A 23,496-nucleotide genomic window follows, 5' to 3' on the forward strand; every position below is an offset into this window, starting at 1 on the left:
CAGTGGTCAGGACCAGGGACGCAACATGTACCGGGAAATAGAGAAGGCATGTCAGAAAGGCAAGGTTACATTGATCATGGGAGACTTCAATATGCAGGTGGACTGGGTAAATAATGTTGCTAGTGGATCTAAAGAAAGGGAATTCATGGAATGCTTACAGGATGGCTTTTTGGAACAGCTTGTCATGGAGCCCACAAGAGAGCAGGCTATTCTGGACCTAGTGCTTTGCAATGAACCAGACTCTATAAAAGATCTTAAAGTAAGGGAACCCTTAGGAAGTAGCGACCATAATATGGTAGAGTTCAGTCTGGAGTTTGAAAGGGAGAAGGCAAAATCGGATGTAATGGTGTTACAGTTGAATAAAGGTAATTATGAGGGCATGAGAGAGGAACTGACTAAAATAGACTGGAAGCAGAGACTAACCGGGAAACAGTAGAGCAAAAATGGCAGGAGTTTGTAGGTATAATTGAGGACACTGTACAGAGGTTCATTCGCAAGAAAAGAAAGATTATCCAGGGAGGGATTAGACAACCTTGGCTGACAAAGGAAGTCAGGAAATGTATTAAAGAAAAAGAGAGATCCTATAAAGTGGCTATGAACAGTGGGAAATCAGAAGATTGGGAAGGATACAAAAGCAAACAGAGGATAACAAAGAGTGTAATAAGAAATGAGAAGATCAAATATGAAGGTAGGCTAGCCAGTAATATTAGAAATAATAGTAAAAGTTTCTTTCAGTACATAAGAAACAAACGATAGGCAAAAGTAGACATTGGGCCACTTCAAACTGATGCAGGAAGCCTAGTGATGGGAGATAAGGAAATAGCAGGACAACTTAATAAGTACTTTGCGTCAGTTTTCACAGTGGAAGACATAAGTAATATCCCAAAAATTAAAGGGTGTCACGGGGCTGAGTTGAGTATGGTTGCCATTACGAAAGAGAGAGTGCTAGAAAAGTTAAAAAGTCTTAAAATTGATAAATCTCCTGGCCCCGATGGGATACACCCTAGAGTTCTGAGAGAGGTGGCTGAGGAAATAGCAGAGGCATTGGTTGAGATCTTTCAAGAGTCACTGGAGTCAGGAAAGGTCCCGGATGATTGGAAGATGGCTGTTGTAACCCCCTTGTTCAAGAAAGGATCAAGGCAAAAGATGGAAAATTATAGGCCAATCAGCTTAACCTCAGTTGTTGGTAAAATTCTAGAATCCATCATTAAGGATGAGGTTTCTAAATTCTTGGAAGAGCAGAGTCTGATTAGAACAAGTCAACATGGATTTAATAAAGGGAGGTCATGCCTGACAAACCTGTTGGAATTTTTTGAAGAGGTAACAAGTAGGTTAGACCAGGGAAACCCAGTGGATGTGGTCTATCTAGACTTTCAAAAGGCCTTTGATAAGGTGCCACACGGGAGGCTGCTGAGCAAGGTGAGGGCCCATGGTGTTCGAGGTGAGCTGCTGGGATGGATTGAGGATTGGCTGTCTAACAGAAGGCAGAGAGTTGGGATAAAAGGTTCTTTTTCAGAATGGCAGCCGGTTACGAGCGGTGTCCCGCAGGGATCGGTGCTGGGGCCACAGCTGTTCGCATTATATATTAATGATTTGGATGAGGGAACCGGGGGCATTCTAGCGAAGTTTGCCGATGATACGAAGTTAGGTGGACAGGCAGGTTGTACTGAGGAAATGGGGAGACTACAGAAGGATCTAGACAGGTTGGGAGAGTGGTCCAGGAAATGGCTGATGGGATTTAACGTGAGCAAGTGCGAGGTCTTGCACTTTGGCAAAAAGAATAAAAGCATGGACTACTTTCTAAATGGTGAGAAAATTAATAAAGCCAAAGTACAAAGGGATCTGGGAGTGCTAGTCAAGGCTTCTCTAAAGGTCAACATGCAGGTTGAGTCCGTGATTAAGAAAGTGAATTCAATGTTGTCACTTATCTCAAGAGGGTTGGAATATAAAAGCACCGTTGTGCTACTGAGACTTTATAAAGCTCTGGTTAGGCCCCATTTGGAGTACTGTGTCCAGTTTTGGTCCCCACACCTCAGGAAGGACATACTGGCACTGGAACGTGTCCAGCGGAGATTCACACGGATGATCCCTGGAATGACAGGTCTAGCATATGAGGAACGGCTGAGGATACTGGGATTGTATTCGTTGGAGTTTAGAAGATTAAGGGGAGACTTAATAGAGATGTACAAAATAATACATGGCTTGGAAAAGGTGGATGCTAGGAAATTGTTTCCGTTAGACGAGGAGACTAGGACCCGTGGACACAGCCTTAGAATTAGAGGGGGTCATTTCAGAACAGAAATGCGGAGACATTTCTTCAGCCAGAGAGTGGTAGGCCTGTGGAATTCGTTGCCACGGAGTGCAGTGGAAGCCGGGACGCTAAATGTCTTCAAGGCCGAGATTGATAGATTCTTGTTGTCTAGAGGAATTAAGGGCTATGGGGAGAATGCGGGTAAGTGGAGCTGAAATGCGCATCAGCCATGATTGAATGGCGGAGTGGACTCAATGGGCCGAATGGCCTTACTTCCACTCCTATGTCTTATGGTCTTATGGTCTAACATAGAACAGAACAGTACAGCACAGAACAGGCCCTTTGGCCCTCTGTTGTGCTGGCCTTTTATACAACTCTAAGATCACACTAACCAACATACCCGTCATTGTACTAATTTCCATGTGCCAATTCAAGAATCGCTTAAAAATGTATCTGATTCTGCTACCATTGCTGGCAGTGCATTCCATGCACCTACCACAATCTGAGTAAAGAACCTACCACTGACAACTCCCCTAAACATTCTTCGAATTACCTTAAATTTATGTCCCCTTGTGATTGACATTTCCGCCATGGCGAAAAGTCTCTGACTATCCACTCTATCTGTGTCTCTCAATATCTTGTACACCTTTATCAAGTCACTTCTCATCCTACTTTGCTCCAAAGAGAAAAGGCCCAGCTCCCTCAACCTTTCTTCATAAGACATGCCCTCCAGACCAGGCAGTAGCCTGGTAAATCTCCTCTGCATCCTCTCTAAAGCTTCCACTTCTTTCCTCTAATGAGGTGACCAGAAGTGAACATAATATTCCAAGTGTGGTCTAACCAGGACTCTATAGAGCTGCAACATAACCTTGTAGCTCTTAAACTAAATCCCCAGCTAATGAAAACAACACACAATACACTTTTTTTAATAACCTTATCAACCTGGGTGGCAACTTTGAGGGATCTATACACATAGACCCTAAGATCCCTCTGTACCTCCACACTGCCAAGAATCCTGCCTTTAACTCTATATTCTGCATTCAAATGCGACCTTCCAAAATGAATCACTTCCAACTTTTCCAGGTTGAACTCCATCTGCCGTTAACCAACCCAATTCTGCATCCTGTCAATGTCTTGTTCCAACCTGCAGCAGCCCTCCACACTATCCACCACTCCACCAACCTCTGTGTAATTGGCAAACTTACTAACCCACCCTTCTACTTCTTCATCCAAGTCACATATAAAAATCACAAAAAGCAGAGGTCCCAGAACCGATCCCTGTGGAACACCACTGGTCACCGAACTCCATACTGAATACTTTCCATTTACCACCACCCTTTGTCTTCTATGGGCCAACTAATTCTATATCCAGACAGCCAGATTTCCCTGTATCCCATGCCTCTTTACTGTCTGAATGAGCCTACAGTGGGGAACATTATCAAACACCTTGTTCAAATCCATGTGCACTACATTCACTGCTCTACCTTCGTCAATGTGTTTTGCCACATCCTCAAAGAATTCAATGAGGTTTGTGAGGCATGACCTGCTCCTCACAAAGCCGTGCTGACTGTCTCTAATCAAACTATGATTTTCTCAGTAATCATAAATCCTGTCTTTCAGAATCCTCTTCAGTACTTTCCCCACCACTGACATCTGTAATTCTCAGGATTATCCCTATTCCCTTTCTTGAAAAAGGCAACGACATTTAGCAACATTTAAAAGGCATTTGGATGGGTTATGAATAGGAAGGGTTTTGAGGAATATGGGCCGGGTGCTGGCAGGTGGGACTAGATTGGGTTGGGATATCTGGTCAGCATGGGCAAGTTGAACCGAAGGGTCTGTTTCCGTGCTGCACATCTCTATGACTCTATTTGCTAATCTCCATTCATTCCGCAGTACTCCAGTGAACAGTGAGGACTCAAAGATCATTGCCAAAGGCGCAGCGATCTCTTCCTTCGCTTCCTGTAGAAACCTAGGATATATCCTGTCTGGCCCATGGGATTTATCTATCCTTAGGTTTTTCAAAATTTTCAGCACATCTCCTCCTTCCTAACAACAACCTGTTCTAGCATATCAGTGTTTTTCACACTGTCCTCAGAGGGACTTCAAGTTCTCTCTCAGTAGTGAATACTAAAACAAAGTATTTATTAAGGACTTCTCCTACCTCCTCCAACTCAAGTTCCCTCCACTATCCTTTATCGGTCCTACCCTCACTCTGGCCATCCTCTTGTTCCTCACATAAATGTAGAATGCCTTAGGGTTTTCTTTAATCCAACCGTTGAAGCTTTTTCATGCCCCCTTCTAGCTCTGCTAAGTCCTTTCTTCAGTTCCTTCCTGACTACCTTGTAATCCTCTAGAGCCCTATCTGATCCTTGCCTCCTCAACCTTAAGTAAGCTTCCTTCTTCCTCTTGACTCGATGTTTGACATCCCTTGTCACCCAAAGTTCTTTCAACCTACCATTCCTTCCTAGTCTCAGTGGACCAAACCTGTCCAGCACTATCAGCAGGTGCTTCTAAATGACCTCCATATTTCTATTGTGCATTTCCCTGAGAACATCTGTTCCCAAGTTGGGTGCCCCAGTTCCTGCTTAATGACACTGTAAATCTCCCTCGCCCAACTAAATACTTTCCCATACCATCTGCTCCTATCCCCCTCCATGACAATAGTAAAGTTCTTGGAGTTGTGATCACTGTCACTGAAATGCTCTCCCACCAAGAGATCTGACACCTGGCATGGTTCATTGCCAAGCACCAAATCTAATATGGCCTCCCCTCTCCCAAGTAATAAACTTGCAGGGGAATGGAACTGTTGGGGATGATATACAGAGAACTGCAATGGACTCAATCTGCTGAATGGCATTCTTCTATAAATTACTGACTTAATAACTGAATGATTAGATCTTGCTTTCATCATATTGGCGTGATTATTCCAAAGCTCTCACGGCTGGTTCCTCCCCACACTATCCTTTGTAGACTTGTAGTCATCCAAGACACTGATACCTGTGCCATCCTTTAGACCAATCTTGTCCTATCACCCCTCTATTTGCTAACCAATATTGTCTCCAAGTCCAACAACATTTTGATTTGAACATTCTCATGCTTGTTTTCAAAATGTACCCCCACCCAATCCATGGTCTTGCTTTTCCTTATCTCTTTAACCTCCTCCAGCCCCACAATGCTTCAAGATTTCTGCCCTTGTTTAGTTCTTGCCTGTGGGCAGAACGGTGGACATGATCTATGTGGACCTCAGTAAAGCATTCGACACGGTTCCTCATGGTAGACTGATTAGATCACATGGAATGCAGAGAGATCGAGGCATTTGGATACAGAAGTGGCTTGAAAGTAGAAGAGGTGGAGGGTTGCTTTTCAAACTGGAGGCCTGTGACCACTAGTGTGCCTTAAAGATTGGTGCAAGATCCACTGCTTTTCATCATTTATATAAATGTGAACATAGGAGTTATAGTTAATAAGTTTACATGTGACGCCAAAATTGGTGGTGAAGTGGACTGCCAAGAAGGTCATCTCAGAGTACAATGGGACCCTGATCAGATGGGCCACTGGGCTGAGGAATGGCAGATGGAGTTTAATTTACATAAGTGTAAGGTGCTGCAATTTGGAATGACTCACACACTTAATGATAAGATCCTAGGGAGTGTTGCTGAACAAAGATTCCTTTGAGTTCAGGTTCATTGAAAGTGGAGACGCAGGTAGACAGGATAGTGAAGAAGGCGTTTGGTATGCTTGCCTTTATTGGTCAGTGCATTGAGTATAGGAGTTGGGAGGTCATGTTGCGGCTGTACAGAATATTGGTTAGGCCAGTTTGGGGAGATTGCGTGCAATTCTTGTCTTCCTGCTATAGGAATGATGTTGTGAAACTTGAAATGATTAGAAAGGATTTTCATAAATGTTGCCAGGGTTGGAAGGTTTGAGCTATAGGGTGAGGCTGAATAGACTGGGGTTATTTTCCTTGGAGTGTCGGAGGCTGAGAGGTTTATAAAATCATGAAGGGCACAAATAGGGTGAACAGCCAAGTTCTTTTCCCAGAGTCCAAAACTAGAGTGCATGCTTTTAAGGTGAGAGGGATAGGAGTTAAAAGGGACCTAAGGGGCAGTCTTTTCACACAGAGGGTGATGCATGTATGGAATGAGCTGCCAGAGGAAGTGGCGGAGTCTGGTACAATTACAGCATTTAAAAGGCCTCTGGATGGATATATGAATAGGAAGAGTTTAGAGGAATATGGGCCAAATACTGGCAAATGGGACTAGGTTAATTTAGGATATCTGATTGGTGTGGATGAGTTGGACCAAAGGGTCTGTTTCCATATTGTACAGCTATTTGATTCTATAACTCTATCTCTGAATCTGATTTCTGTACCATTGGTGGCCATACCATAGGTTGTCAAGACTGCAAGATCTGGAATCCGTGCATGCACTTCTCTATCTTTCTAATTTGCTTTCTTCCTGAGACACACTTATTAAAACCTCAGAGAAAGTGAGGACTGCAGATGCTAGAGAATCAAGGTCGAAAAAGGCTGGAGCTGGAAAAGCACAGCAGGTCAGGTAGCATCTGAGCAGCAGGACAGTCGATGTTTCAGAAATGTGGCGGGGAAGGAGGGATGAGGGGACTGGGGGGGCAGCTGAAGGAAAGATAGGTTGGAAGGCAAAACTTGGATGCGGTGGGGATAATTATAATAGGTTGGTGGGGAGGGTGGAGTGGATCGATGGGAAGGAAGATGGAATGTAGGACAGCTAAAGAAGGTAGTACTGAGTTGGAGGGTTGTATCAGGGATGATGTGGGCAGAAAGGAGATTTGGAAACAAGTGAAGTCAATGTTGATGCTGTGTGGTTGAAGGGTCCCAAGGTAGAAGGTGAGGTGTTTTTCCTCCAGTTGGCAGGTGGCTTTGAGTTGGCAGTGGAGGAGGCCCAGGACTTGCAACTTGGGGGTTTTGAAGTGGTCGGCCACAGGGCAGTGGCATTGTTTGGTGCTTTTGTGTCCCAGAAATGTTCCCTGAACCAGTCTGCAAGTTAGCGTCCTGTCTCCCCAATGTTGCGGAGACCACATCGAAAGCAACAGAATCAGTATATGAGGTGGGAGGATGTGCAGGAAAATTTCTGCTGGATGTGAAAAGATCCTTTGGGACCTTAGACGGAGGTGAGGGGGAGAGGAGGGGGTGTGGATGTAGGTTTTATACCTCGTGCGGTGGCAAGTGAAGGTGCCCAGTATGGAGGATGGCTTGGTAGGGGTGCGTGGACCTAATGAGGGTGTCATGGAGGGAATGATCTCTGCAGAATGCAAATATATCTTTGGTTGTGAGGTCTGACTGAAGCTGGCGGAAATGGCAGAAATGTGCTGCATCCAGAGAGTAGTGGGTAGATTAGATTAGATTCCCTACAGTGTGGAAACAGGCCCTTCGGCCCAACCAGTCCACACTGACCCTCTGAAGAGTAACCCACATTTCCCTCTGACTAATGCACCTAAAACTTTGGGTAATTTAGCATGGCCAATTCACCTGACCTGCACATCGTGGGAGGAAACTGGAGCACACAGACACGATGGCGGGAAGAATGTGCAAACTCCACACAGACAGCCACCTGAGGCTGGAATTGAACCTGGGACCCTGGTGCTGTGAGGCAGCAGTGCTAACCACAGAGCCACCGTGCTGCCAGGTGAGGACCAGGGAGGGTTCTATCCTTGTTGCAGTTGGAGAGGTGCGTTCCGAGGGCATAGGTGTGGGAAGTGGAGGAGATGTGCTGGAGGGCATTGTTGATCACATGTAAGGTGAAATTGCAGACTAATTAAAGCCTACCTGTTTGACCAAGCTTTTGGTCATCTGACCTAATATCTCTTTATTTGGCTTGCTGTCACAATTTGTTCTATAATGCTCTTGCAATGCACTCTTGGGGCTCTTTATTGTGCTAAAGGTGCAACATAAATATAAGTTGTTGTCCTAGTTATTACAATTGTGTTATAGTTATTCTGTTTTGAGAATAAATGGAGGGGGACATGTGACCCATTCTGCAATCTGCCTGGTATTAGATCTGGGTGTTTTGATTGTTAGGGATCAAAGGACGGCTTAGATTTATTAAGAAGGAGCAAGCTATTTTTGTATGCAGTCAACAATCATTAAGTCTACTCGCTATAAACGCTGTCTCCCAAAATTCCGGTAAAGTGTTGTTGGTATTATGTTGTCAACAGTGGTTCTTTTAATGGTCCATTTATGCCTCAATGAAACAGAATTGGGATTGAATTAGCATCTCTACTGCGATGCAGAATTATTATGTTTCACTTTGCCACTGGAGAAAAGAGTTGAGGCAGTTACTTTTGAGATCAGGTTACAGAGCCTTCAAATCCCTGGAATGTCACAGCAGAGCTTCTGTGTGGTCAGCAGAGGATAGGCAAGCTACCACAGAGGTGAAAATAAGGACTGCAGATGCTGGAGATTAGAGTTGAGAGTGTGGTGCTGGAAAAGCACAGCAAGTCAGGCAACATCCAAGGAGCAGGAAAATTGACTTATTGGGCAAAAGTCCTTTGAAGTGCTTTTGCTTGAAACATCGGTTTTCCTGTTCCTTGGACGCTGCCTCACCAGCTGACCATGACAGATGCAAATGAGATGATCTCCATTGCAAGAGACACATCCTGCAGCCATCTAAGAATTCTGGGTTATTCGTCCTGGAATGGGCAGGAGGGAGAAAAATAACTGCAACATTGGAATTACTGCTGGCAGTGACTTTAAGGAACTATCTGAAAACTGAGGAAAGCATTGGGAGCTGGTCTCTTGAAGTTAAGACTCAGCAAAATGGGGAAATAAAAACCTGTTGGCAGCTGAGAGTAACAATGAACTGTTTGCAAAGAAGACTGGAATTCTATGGAGAGTGCAGTGGGTTACAAGTCAAAGTCAGAGATCTATGGTGCACAGAAAGGCCCTTTGGCACATTGCCTGTAAAACAAAACCATCGAACTATTGGAATTCCATTTTCCAGTCCTTGGCCCATAGCCTTGTACCCCTTGACATCATAAATGCACATCTAAATACTTTTAAATATTAAATTTCTGCCTCTGCCACCCTTGTAGTGAGTTCCAGATTCCCATCACCCTCTGGGTGTAAAAGCTTTTCCTCACATCTCTTCTAAACCTCCCGCTTTGCCTTAAATCTGTACCCCAATCATTGATTCCTCCACCAAGAAATAAGTTGCGTCTTGTCTACCCGATTTTTGCCCTTCTGATTTTGTACATCTCATTCATATCCCCTCTCAATCTGTTTTCACACTGAAACTCCCTCTCAGGCAACATCCTTGTAAATTTCCTCTGCACCCTGTCCAGTGCTATCACAATCCTCCTATAATGTGAAATCCAGAAATACACACAGTACTCTAAGTGTGGTCCAAAGAGAATTTTCCACAGTTCTAGCGTAATCTCTCTGTTCTTAAACTCTATGCCTTGACTAATAAAGGCACATATACCATATGCCTTCTTAACCACTTTATCCACCTGCTTTCTACCTTAAGAGACGTTAAGTACCTCTGTTCCTCGGTACTTTCTAGGGTCCTACTATTCATCATATATTCCCTTGCTTTGTTTGTCATGCCCAAGTGGATCACCTCACATTTATCTGTTTTGAATTAGCATTTGTCACTGTGGAATTTGCACATTCTCCCTGTGTCTGTGTGCTCTGGTTTCCTCCCACAGTTCACAGATGTGCGGGTCTGGTGAATTGGCCATGCTAAATTGCCCATAGTGCTAGGTGCATTATTCAGGGGTGTATATATATATATATAGGGAGGGGAAATGGTTGGGTTGCTCTTCAGAGGGTTGGTGTGGACTTGTTGGGTCGAAAGGCCTGTTTCCATACTGTAGGGAATTTAATCTATCTATATCCTCTTGTAATCTAAAGCTATCCTCCTCACTGTTTACCACCCCTATCTTTGTATTGTGTGCAAACTCCCTGATCAATCTTTTTCCCCACCATTGAGGCTAGACTGACAATGGGCAAGTGTACAAGGGGAATGTTGCTCTCTGTAGTTTGCCTACAAAAGAAAATAATGTTTAAGTTTTGTTACAATAAAAGTTTAAAATATCCTGCAAACCGATCAGTGGGAGTTCAAATCTCTTTAAAGGTTGTCACTCTCAACAGAGATCACAACATAGTTATGGTTGATTATACTTAGGTGATTATATGGTAATATATTATGATTATGTGGTGTGATTCTTGGGAATCATACAGTAATACTTTGATAGTTATATGGTGGTTGTGTTTGTGATTATATTATGGTGTTTTGCTGATTATGTCACTGGTGTGTTGGTTACAGACATTCCGGCAATGTGTTGGTGATGATATAAGTTTTAGTAATTAGATTAGATTAGATTCCCTACAGTGTGGAAACAGGCCCTTCGGCCCAACCAGTCCACACTGACCCTCCGAAGAGTAACCCACCCAGACATTTCCCTCTGACTAACACACCTAACACTATGGGCAATTTAGCACGGCCAATTCACCTGACCTGCACACCTTTGGACTGTGGAAGGAAACCGTAGCACTGGAGGAAACCCACACAGGCGCAGGGCGAATGTGCAAACTCCACACAGACAGTCGCCCGAGGCTGGAATCGAACCTGATGTTGTGAGGCAGCAGTGCTAACCACTGAGCCACTGTGCCACCCTTCACAATAAGCTTGGAGGTGGCATTACATTAGCTTATTCCTTATAGGTTTCTGCATTCTCTTAAACTTATGTTTATTCTTCTGTTTGAATGTAGCTTTGAAATTAATTTATATTGTTGACAAAATTAGTCACAAATCAGAACAGATTTAGTAGACTCTTCTACAAGGAACTTTGAACTTCAAACTTGTTTGATTGAAAGTAATACAACATGCTTACTCAGTGTTCGTAAATATTCAAAGGTTAAGTATTCAATTATTACTTATGAAATGCTGTTTTACTGAATCAAATCACTTTACCACTAATAGCACTCTTCTATACATATGTATATATAATATATACACTGACCACATTCAAATCATTTGTTGAAAAACCTGATTTTACAATAATGCTGAAATATTTTCAGATCTAAGCAGGTGAGTTGGTAATTTTGGATTCATTGTTGTCCATAAGTTAGCACACTTACTGAGGGAGCTCCAAATTTCTCCTCCACTAAGGAAGCCATAACCAACAGGCTGAACAAAATCAACACGCGGATGCAGAAGGAACATGACAGACTCATTCTGAGGAAACCCTGACATACTCACATTGGGGGACCCCTAATATATTGACTCTGAAAGGAACCTTGACACACTCAGACTGGGGGACTCCTGACATATTTATTCTGAAGGGAGTCTGCCACACTCACTCTGAAGAGAAACCTTACACACATGGGGGAGCACAGACACATGCTGGGGGAGCTCCTGACACACTGATACTGGCATACCCCTGATGGGGTATGGAACCTCTAGCATTCTCACTGTGAGGAAACCCTGACACACTCAATCTAAGCTATCCCGGTACTCATTCTGAGGGAAGTTTGGCACACACTCACACTGAGGGACCTCTAACATACTCTGAGGGAGCCCTGACATACTCACGCTAGGACGCCCCGACACACCGACTCTAAGGGAACCCTGAACCACTTCACACTAACGCACCCACTTGAGGGATCCCTGGTGCATTCTCACTGAGGGGCCCCTGGCACTCTCACGCAGGGAAACTGGTACAATCACACTGAGGGACCCCAACCTCATGCAAGGGAGATTTGGTGCATCATTCTGCAGCAAGCCATGTAACCAATAACATGCACCCTCTTATCTACATTTCTCTTTAACATGTACTATTACTTTTCTGACCTGCAGTCAGAGCATTAATAGTGTCTGTCACTCTATTAGTTTTCCTTCTAACAGCAATTAACTGTTAACTGACCTTATGATCTCCAACTTGTAAAATTTAGTTTGTTGTTGCAAAGGAACAAGCCTGTACAACAGCTGGATATCTACTCAATTTTCCATATTGCTACTGAAAAGAAAATAAATGGACATTTTAATGTTACCTATTAAATGTAGCAGAAACTGATATTGATGTTACACTTACCAATAAAAGGTAGGTGTACTTACTGTAAAAAAATTACAGAATCATGGCTTAATCTTCTTGTAAAATGGCGCATCACCTTAGTTCCCTGGAGGAATGCCATGATGAATTCAGATATTCTGGTTAAAGCTATTCTGCACTCTGCTGGATATTCACTGCAGGACAACATTTAATCTTAGCTGAGGACTAACTGGAAAATAAGAATTTGGTTCAGGGTTTGAATTCTCATTGTAGGGTGGTCTTGGTTTCTGATCTTGAAACAAAAATGTAGCATTGATGGGTGGTGAAGCTTGTTTCAACTGCACGTGACTTTGGAAATGCAGCTTTCTGTTAGAGCTGTTGAGTGCAGGCACAATCATTATCGCTTTGATATCAACGTCCAAACTGCAGTTTGGCCATCAATGGCAAGGACACACTAATCTGAAGCCTCTTCTTTTATTTATTTTTATATTTTTTTTAGGAGCGAGACGTTTTATACTTTGATGCAAAAGCAGGAACATCTGATGTAAGTCCAGAAGTTGAATATTCATTGCATGTTTGACTTATTCAACTTTCGGCTGTTCTGTTTGTGTCTTTGCTGTTGTACCAAGGTCCTGTCTCATTGTGATGAGGGTAGCTGAGAAATGCAAAGAAATGAGTGGGGCAAATTTCATGCTCATTTGCAGCTAGGAGCTACAAATTGAATGGGAAGAATCAACTGGTATCATCTGGCCCTGTCTTCCCAACCTTAGCAAAACTGCTAGTTCCCCAACCCACCTGGGATGTGCTCACCCAGTTTAGTTAATGATTGTGCCATATAGACCAATGAAGTTATTCCCCTGTCCTGTCTGTGTCAGTTTAGCTGATCTCATCTTCAGTAGCAACAGGAACAGATTAAATAGCCTCGGTGCCACTGATATAGGAAGGTGTAAATCAGGCAGGATGACCACTACTAACACTAAATATGAATACTCAGCTGGTAGCACGTGTGTTGGGTGTAGTGAAAGCTCATAAAACTTGATAATTTGCCAACGATTATAGCTGAGGCTCATATATCTCAAGCCTGGCCTGAGTAGAACATAAGAGACTGGCTGGGATCTGGCAAACTCTATCCCAACAAGGAGTTGGCATCCACACAAAGATAATAGAGTTATATGTTGAATGAAACCATTTGAAGAATCCTGTCAAATTTCAGCTCCATTAGGAACAGTCATCCTAATATGAGAGACAATGGATTGGAAATGTAAAGGTAATACAGATAAGATGCAAGATAGGAGAACAGGGTAGGACAGCTGGTCCATTGAGCCAGTCCAATGCTAGGTGACTGTGGCTTGTATATGTCAGTGCCCCAATAACTGTTTTCCTATAACTCACCAACTGTCATGCAATCCCCTTTGGAAGAAAAACAAGCTAGACAAATTTAGAATTAAAATCCTGGGAGATTCCTTCTCTGCCCCCCCCCCAAACTGTAATTCAGTCTTCAGGAGACCACAGTTGTGATGGCATATTGTAGTTGGTGTGTGTTGTATGCTTTTGTGCTATATTTACTGTTGTGTGTTTGTATTGTGATAGTTCCCTACAATTAAACTTTCTTCCACATTGAGAATACCATAGAAATGTCATGTAGTCCTGTTACCTGAAAAATGAAATGTCTGCATTGTCATGCTAAAGGAAATACTGTTTACGGTCATTTTATTTGAAAAGAATTTCTCTGGCTTTCAAAGTAAGAAGTGTTTGAACACATTCCATTCTTGGCACTCATTATTAGCATCAAATATTCCCTGATCAGGCACTGTATGAAGGAAGTACAAAAAAATCGCTCCCTTTGTCCACTGTTCCAGCTCAAACATGAAAACCACTTTGCTGTTTGATTCCAATTCCCTGGTTTCCTTAGATTCAGTTTCAGCATCTCTTGGGCACACAGTTTCGAACATTGTAAAACATCTATGTGAAAACCTTTGTGCTCGTCTCCGTCATAGGTAAGCCCTTTGCCTATGTCTCCATTTTTAGAATCTCCAGCCAAGAGAAACAGCTTCCCAGAATCTACTTTGTTAAGCCCTTGCAGACTCTTACACACTTCAATGAAATCGCTTCTCATTTTTCAGAACTCTACAAAAAATAGGGCCAGTTTACTCAATCTGTCCTCATTGGACAGCCCTGACATTCCAAGACTTATTCTTGTTGTTGTACTCTTCTAAGTATCACCTTCCTTAAGACTGAATGATAAAATTATGCACACTGCATGGTCTTAATAAAGCCACGTGCAATTGCAGCAAAACTTCAATATTCTTTATACTCCAAATTCATTCCAATAAAGACTTACATTCAATTTATCTACCTAATTGCTAGCTGAACCTGCATGTTAACCTTCAGTGTTTTATAGTCAAGGATACACAATTCCACTGAAATATTCATCTGAAATTCAGATATTCATCTGAAAACAATCAAGAGGTATTCACCATTTAGAAATTCTCCTAACTTGCTAGTCGTACTCTGGAACTCTGCCTTTAAGGGTGGTAGAGGAAGAAAACCTCATAATATTTAAGAAGCATATTGTTGTGCATTTGCGATGCCAAGGCTTAAAGGCTATGAGCAAAGTGCTGAAAAATGTGATTAAAATAATTAGGTGATAGTTTTGATCAATGTGGACTTGATGGGCTGAAGGGCCTTTTTCTGTCCTGTGCCTCTCTGACTCTCGTAGCCTTCACCACAATCCATTACTGCCATAGGGCTTGGGCTGTGCATCAGTGACTTATAAGAGCACTAGAGAAATTTTATCAGCAATATATCTGCAGCATCCACAGGATTCGATGGAACAATCACTGGTCTCCTTCTTTAAGCCAGTTCCATGGTATTCAGGCAAACCTCCTGTAAAATTAACTATGATGGACTACACACTATGTCTGAATGGCTGAAAAGCTTCTTTCCACCAAATCAATTTTCTTATCTCTCAAATGGCCAGTGTACCAGGGAAGGTAAACAAAAATGCTTCAAAGGCACTTTGAAGAAAACCTCGAAACATGGCAGCATTGATATTGATGAGTGAGCTGAGTATATAACCTATCATTAAAGATGGTGACAACGTATCCATTAAGAGGCATCACACTTTGAGTAGGCCTTAAGGATGAGACAGAGCAGTTGCAGAAATGGAAGGAAAAAGAAGCAAGATCTACACCCCAGATCGAACAACTTCATGAGATCTCCTGCCCATGACTGTAGAAATCGATTAGTCAAGAATCTGGTACATTAGTCACATGGAACCCATTGACAGAGGTTCATGACCTTGAGTAGGTGCCAGAACTGAATTGACAGCAGCTAAGGACAATGACAATAACTCTATCTGCCACCACCTTCCGTATTCATGTAACCTATCTATGTTCCTTTGAAGTCTCCTTGTGTCCTCTTGCAGTTTGTTTACCCACCTAGTTTTATACGTATTTATAAGCAACCAATTCAGAGATATTATTACACCCGTCTACAGCAGGTGGAACATGAACCCACGACTCCTGACTCAGAACTGCACGACAGGAACCCTTCACCTAGCTTTATATCAAAAGTGAACTTTGACACATTACACTCAGTCCCTTTATTCAAGTCATTAAAATGTATTGCAAATATCTGCCTTTCCAACAGGAGCCTATTACTAATAGCCTGAAATTAACCTATTTATTCTTATTCTTTGCACTTTGTCCTTTAACCATTCATCAATCCATGCTAATATAGTATCCTCAACCACCTGCACTGTTGTGCAACTACGTAGCAAAATGAACACCATTCTTTTATCAATCCAAAAAGATACATGCTTGAAAAACTCTTATTTATCAAACACCTTCCCTTCCACAAAGCAGTATTAACTCTGCCTAATCACCATATTATGATTTTCCTAGTGCCCTGTTGCCACCTCCTATACCAGCATTTTCTTGAGAGCTTAGGTAAGTTACAAGATATGTAGTTTCCTGTTTTCTTTATCTCCCTTGTTTCTTCAACAGCAGGTTTACTATTTTCCAATCCACTGGAACTATTGCAGAATCTACGGAATTTTGGAAGATCCTTTTTCTCATCACCAACATTTTTACAATCTTAGAGTGCAGACTGTCAGATCTAAGTGATTTTTGACTTTTAGTCCTAATTTTTTTTTCTTTAGCAGTAGTAATCCTCCCCAGAGGAACAAATCAGTAAAAAGAACAGCATAAGTGGGAAATGAATGCACTCAGTAGTCGTACTGAAATTCCATTTTCAGATATAGAGGTTATGTCAGACGAGCATGTGTAACTTTCAACTTTTATTCTTTTAACTTAAGCATATTAGATTCTTAAACTTCTCTATTATTGCCAATATAGTTTTTGTGTTTTCTACAGTAGGGACAACAGAAAATATTTGTCTTTGCCTTTTTTAATCTCCTTTATAATTTCTACTGTTTTAGCTTTGAAGAAGTAAGGTTACCACAAGCAAACTTCTGCAAATGCTGAAAGTCTGAAACAAGCACAGAGTACTGAAGAAACTCATCAGGTCTGTCAGCATTTGTGGTGAGAGAAACAGAACTGTTTTATAAAAGAGTCACACCAGACTCGAAATGTTAACTTTGTTTCTGTCTCCACAGATGCTGCCAGACCTGCTGAACTTCTCCGGCACTCTCTGTGTTTGTTTTGCTTTTCTTATTGTTTCTTTACACATATTTGTGGAAGCTGTTACTATTTCATACAAGTGTACCCTCATATTCTTCCTCTTTGTCAACTTTATGATCAGTATTTATTTTGAAACTTCTCCCAATTCTCGGGCCAATTATTAATCTTGGCAACATTGTAAGCTTTTTCTTCTAATGTAGTACTACCTATAATCTCTTTGGTTAATAACACTTGGTCTATGGAGGTTTTTTTTCTTTTACAAGGGAATGCATATTAGTAATTGTTTAGTGATATAGAATTTGAGTATTGCTGAAAAAGAACACATTTTATTGAAATTGTTCATCTTGCACTTGTCAGGATATTTCACAAGAACACAGAGTTCAAGAACAAGATCAACAGTGTTCTTGGATGAGCAGAGAGTGTTGATTCATTTGCAAGTGGCCTCTGATTGTAGAAGTGTGTAATGGAGGATGCGCCCATTAATGCTGATTGATAGTTAACAGCCAGGCCTTGTTTAAGTTTTAAACCAGACAATTTAACTCACACTTTAGTCAGTCAGGATTTTCTCTGGGTCTGGTTTAAAGTATAAAAAGCCAGGCTGTTAACTATCAATCAGCATTAAGGTGGGGCATTCTCCATGACACACCTCAACAATCAGAGGCCACTTGCCAACCAATCAGGAAATACAAATTAGCTACGTCCACCAGCTCCGCTTTATCAACGCTACATCCTCCGAAAAATCCATGCTGATTCTGATAGATCCTCAAGCTGTTTTCTAAGTGCTGCAATTAAATCCTCTTTCATATTCTCTGCCATGTATAGCAAAATACGATAAGGAACAGAGTAGATCACTCAGTCCTCCTCCCCCATTCAATAAGATAATGGCTGATTTTAAGTTCAACTCCATATTCCTGATAATATTTCTTCTCTTGGTAATCAACAATCTATCTACCTCAGCCTTAAAATTATTTAAAGATTTTGCATCCGCTCCCGTTTGAGGGAGTTTGAAGACTCATAACCTTCTGACGGAGACAGATGTTTCCTCATCTGTATTTTAAATGGGTCCCTCCTTATTTTTAAACTATGATCCCTACTTCTAGATTCTCCCACAAAAAGAAATATCCTTTCAGCTTCCACCTAGTCAAGTTCCTTTCGGAACAAAAACAGAAATTGATGGAGAAACTCAGGAGATCTGGCACTGTCTATGGAGAGAAAGAAGTATTAACGTTTCGAATCAGTGAAGTTTTATCGAAGTATTTTCTGTTTTTGTTTCAGATCTCCAGCATCTGTATTTCTTTGTTTATTCACATTTGTTCAGGATCTTCTATGTTTCAACTAACTTGTGATTCATTTAAATTTCCGAGTATACAAGCTTAACCTGTCTAGCCTTTCCTCATATGGCAATCCAATCAGTCCGGTTATTAATCCATAAACCTTCTCTGAACTCTTTACAACTATTACTAAAATTCTATATGTACAGTGACCAGTACTGTACATTGTACCCCAGATGCGATTTTAATAGTGCACTTTATAACTGAAGTATAACGTCCCTACTCCTGCACTCAGTGTCGCTCGCAACAAACCATACAATTCTATGAGCTTTCCTGATTACTAGCAGGACCTGTCTACTAACCTTCTGCAGTTCATTCATTAGGATACCCAGATCTTTCTGCATGTCAGAGCTCTGCAACCTCTCACAAATTAGATAAAATGCTTCTTTTTTATTCTTTCTGCCAAAATGGGCAATTTCAAACTTTCCCTGTTTGTATTCCACTTGCAAGATTTTTTCCCATGCACTTAACCTATCTATATCAGAAACAAAAACAGAAATTGCTGGAAAAATTCAGCATTTATGGAGAGAAAGCAGAGTTAATATTTCAGGTCCAGTGACCCTTCAGAACCAGTTTTAGCTAGGAAATACAGTACATCCACTGGCTCTCCTTCACCCACAGCACAAACTACTTCTTCCAAGAACACCAATTAATGAATTAAACAAAGTTTCCCTTTCACAAGGGTAATTTTACTCTGTCTAATTACCTTGAACTTACCTGAGTGCCCTATTATAACATCTTTAATAACAGCGTCTAATATTTTGCCCATGACGTCTACTTATAGATTCCTGCTTTCTGCCTTACACCCTTTTTGAGGAAAAGGAGTTGTGTTAGTTATTTTCCAAAGGAACTTTGCCTGAATCTAATGAGTTTTGGAAAATTAAATCCAACGCATCAAATCTTTCACTGATTGTTTCTTTTAAAACCTTAGGATGAAATCCATCAGGAATGAAGAGTTATATACTCGCAGTTCCAACAACTGATGCATTCCACTTTCCTCATTTTCTTGAGGTTCTCTCTCTCTTTCAGTTGCGGATTTATAAGTGCTTTTATCCTTTTTCATGAAGACTAATACAAATTACTTGTTCAGATATTTTCGTGTTTCAGATCTTCCCCACCATTAATGTACGATTAACTGATCTAAAATTCAGTGTTACCTATTATCTCCTTTGGTGGGACTGTATTAGCTACAGTCCAATCCATAGGCCCTGCCTTAATAGGTGTATTTTCCATTGTATTGCCTCTACCGAGCAGAAGTCACATGACCCCGGATTATAATCCAACAGGTTTATTTGAAATCACAAGCTTTCAAATACCGGACGAAGGAGCAGTGCTCCGAAAGCTTGTGATTTCAAATAAACCTGTTGGACTATAATCTGGTGTTGAGTGACTTCTAACTTTGTCCATTTAGTCCAACAGTGGCATCCCCAAGTCATGTCTACCAATCAGAGTCAATACTCCGATGTTCTACCATGTTACACTCACTCTTCCTCAGAGAATCCTTTACTATTACATTACTAACTAACCCTGTCTTATTGTCCAAGTTAGTCTCTTTTCTGGCAGTCCTCTTGAAGAATGTGGCAAGTAATTTCATGAACTCATCCACCAAAGTAATTTTACCAATTTAATTTATCTTGTCTACATGAAGATTAAAATTTTCCACAATTATTTAACTGTCTTTGTTCCTTATAATTCCTATTTATCCAGCTGTACAGCTACATTAGGGGGTCAGTAAACTTTTTTGACCAGTGTTTTTTATGCCATCTTATTTCCTGTCTCCACCCATACTGATTCTACTACCTGCTTCTCTGAGTCAACATCCTTCCTTACAATTATCCTTGTGTCATCCATTTTTATCAGTGGGAGCCCCCAAAACTTCAAGTACCTGGACCTTTCCCCTAACTTTGGTCATCTTGCAACTATGTGCCTTTAACTGCTGTAGGATCAAACCTGGTTATCTCTCTCTTTATATGCCTTTAATTCACCCATCTTGTGGAGAATGTCTTCTGTATTCAAATAAAGTACTTTTAATTTTTCCTAATTAACCTGTATCTGTTAGCAGTAAGGTTTCAGTTCCTGTCATTTCTGCTTAACCTTACCCAAGATACTACTTTGGTCTATAACTTTGTCCTTTCTCATTAAATTTCGAATTGTCCCCTCACCTGAAACCTTCCACATTTACATACTTATTAGTTTGAAGTGTATGTTATTTGATTCATAGCACACTTATTCCAGCTTGTTTAAATTAAGCATGCCCTAACATGACAACTCCCTGGTTCCCTAATACTGGTGCCTGTGATTTTTGACTCTAAACCATCATCTTCCATATCACACTTCAAACTACATATTCAATTCTTTCATGTGTTTGACCTGTGCTAAATTATGTGTGACTTGAGGTAGTAATCCATAGGTAACTACCTTTTGAGGTTTTGCTTCTTAACTTAAACTCTAGCTCCTCAAACTTCCTCAACAGAACCTCAATCTTCATTCTACCCATATAATTGAATCATAGGCAGATTATGATATCTGAAGTCTTCCCTTGCCTTGCTAAGTTCTTGTTCAGCCATGAGGGCAATATCCTTCAGGTACCACAACCTTCAGAGTTCTCTGTCTCTCTTGCGAAGAACAGAATTTATTCCCTTAAGTATGCCTTGTCAAAGCGTCACCATGTTCCTTTCCACTCATTTCGCTAATTGGCCTCCTATACTACAATGCTATGTTTAGCTCACTCACTGCAGATTTTGCTGCCATCCATACAGGAAGCTACTACCTATTGTAAAGCAAAAAGGCTAGGGATCCTGCAGCACAATACTTGATAAAATCCATGGCTGTCTGACTGACATTCGTGCCCTCCTTGTATTACCAGTAACTAACACTTCCTAACCTAAAGGAACAAAATGGCTCTTGGAACAAAACATCACAGTAGCTGTCCACCTCTCCGAAGCCTTGGAATCCTCCAAAACGTTTCCAATCCCTACGTAATTTCCAATCGCAAGTTGCAATTCGCCATCCTTTCATCTTGATTTTTAAAAGTAGCTTATTCAGTATGAGGCAATTATGTATGTAATTCCTTTTATATTATGATCATTTTATATTTTTTCCTCAAAACAAACTAATCAATGGTTATTTATTTGAACTTAAAATCGCTGATATCTCAAAGGACTTAAAAATAGATATCTAAATACTTAACCTATAGACTAATTTCAGCATCCTCCCATTCTGTGACTATACATTCTGTTTATTGTCTATTCTGATTGCAACTCATCCAGTGTCAATGGAGAGTAAAGAATTTGAGGGAGGAAGACCATCTTCCTATTTGTCATTCATATTTGCAATTTTGGGAAAAAGGGGAAAGTGTTTGGAACTCTTATAGTTCAGGAATGTCAGTGGATGGAGGAAATGAGCAGAGCTATAATAGAAACAGAGGTTGCAGAGAAAAGATAAGACAGAAATCAAGTTATGAGTTTTCTCTTGTGCCCTCATCGGTGAGGAAAGGACATTTGAGGACTCTTTCCAGATGCAAACTGATGTCTCCCAGACCTTGCTTGTACATGGCAATTATAGGGCCTTTGGTGTCCATCTGTTATTGCTGAAAATGTGTTGCTGGAAAAGCACATCAGGTCAGGCAGCATCCAAGGAACAGGAGAATCGACATTTTGGGCATGAGCCCTTCTTCAGGAATGAGAAGAGAGTGCCAAGCAGGCTAAGATAAAAGGTAGGGAGGAGGGACTTGGAGGAGGGGCGTTGGAAATGCGATAGGTGGAAGGAGGTTAAGGTGCGGGTGATAGGCCGGAGTGGGGGTGGGGACGGAGAGGTCAGGAAGAAGATTGCAGGTCAAGAAGGCAGTGCTGAGTTCGAGGGTTGGGACTGAGACAAGGTGGGAGGAGGGGAAATGAGGAAACTGGAGAAATCTGAGTTCATCCCTTGTGGTTGGAGGGTTCCTAGGCAGAAGATGAGACGCTCTTCCTCCAGCCGTCATGTTGCTATGGTCTGGCGATGGAGGAGTCCAAGGACCTGCATGTCCTTGGTGGAGTGGGAGGGGGAGTTGAAGTGTTGAGCCACGGGGTGGTTGGGTTGGTTGGTCCGGGTGTCCCAGAGGTGTACTCTGAAACATTCCGCAAGTAGGCAGCCTGTCTCCCCAGTATAGAGGAAGCCACATCGGGTGCAGCAGATGCAGTAAATGATGTGTGTGGAGGTGCAGGTGAATTTGTGGCGGATATGGAAGGATCCCTTGGGGCCTTGGAGGGAAGTAAGGGGGGAGGTGTGGGCGCAAGTTATGCATTTCTTGTGGTTGGAGGGGAAGGTGCCGGGAGTGGAGGTGAGTGCCTCATCTTCCGCCTAAGAACCCTCCAACTGCAAGGGATAAACTCAGATTTCTCCAGTTTCCTCATTTCTCCTCCCCCCACGTTGTCTCAGTCCCAACCCTCGAACTCAGCACCGCCTTCTTGACCTGCAATCTTCTTCCTGATCTCTCCACCCCCCACCCCCACTCCGGCCTATCACCCTCACCTTAACCTCCTTCCACCTATCACATTTCCAACGCCCCTCCCCCAAGTCCCTCCTCCCTACGTTTTATCTTAGCCTGCTTGGCACACTTTCCTCATTCCTGAAGAAGGAATTCTCGTCGATTCTCCAGTTCCTTGGATGCTGCCTGACCTGCTGCGCTTTTCCAGCAACACATTTTCAGCTCTGATCTCTAGCATCTGCAGTCCTCACTTTCTCCTTTTGTCCATCTGTTATTCCAAAGTATGAATATTTTTTCAAGTATGTTAGCAAGCCAGTGCTTGCTGATGTCTGATTATGTTGGAGCAAGTACTCCAGCATTCTGAACAAAATGTCCAGTTGTCAGCAAAAATAATGCAATGTATTTCATCCAATTAGGTTTATGTATTAAAATATTCCAGAATATTTACAAAATAATTCTGTTTGACCTGGATCAATTAAGATCCCTGGAAAAGCAGCATTTATAATATAAGTAAGTTTGGTTAGGGAAATTGATTGCTGTTAAAGCATTTTGCCTTTGGCACCAAATTGTGTCTCGTTTAGAATTATGAGAGATCAGGTTGGAATTTCCTCTCAAGTAATCCCATCTTCTGAAGGTTTTGAGATGACAAATGGAATAAAATGAGCTATATTTCCGCATCAGAGCTGCCCATGTAAGTATATGCTAGATTATCCTCATAAAAGAAGATACTAGTGATTGCAGGTGTTTGACCTGCCCTTGTTCGAATTCTATCAA

At 41.7% G+C, this 23,496-nt stretch overlaps 1 protein-coding gene across 4 annotated transcripts in view; it reads left to right on the forward strand.

Moving 5' to 3' along the window:
• The window catches only part of LOC140483931 (voltage-dependent calcium channel subunit alpha-2/delta-2-like), an 839,332-nt gene that overhangs the window by 423,569 nt on the left and 392,267 nt on the right, over positions 1-23,496 (forward strand). For 3 of the 4 annotated variants that reach the window (XM_072582777.1, XM_072582773.1, XM_072582774.1), the window contains exon 5: positions 12,783-12,827. The exons of the other annotated variant lie outside the window; for it this stretch is intronic. In XM_072582777.1, the coding sequence (XP_072438878.1) occupies positions 12,783-12,827 (45 nt within the window). The remainder of the gene's footprint in view (positions 1-12,782; positions 12,828-23,496) is intronic. 4 annotated transcript variants of the gene reach the window in all.

Source organism: Chiloscyllium punctatum, chromosome 12 (genome assembly GCF_047496795.1).
Source record: "Chiloscyllium punctatum isolate Juve2018m chromosome 12, sChiPun1.3, whole genome shotgun sequence".
Taxonomy (NCBI): domain Eukaryota; kingdom Metazoa; phylum Chordata; class Chondrichthyes; order Orectolobiformes; family Hemiscylliidae; genus Chiloscyllium; species Chiloscyllium punctatum.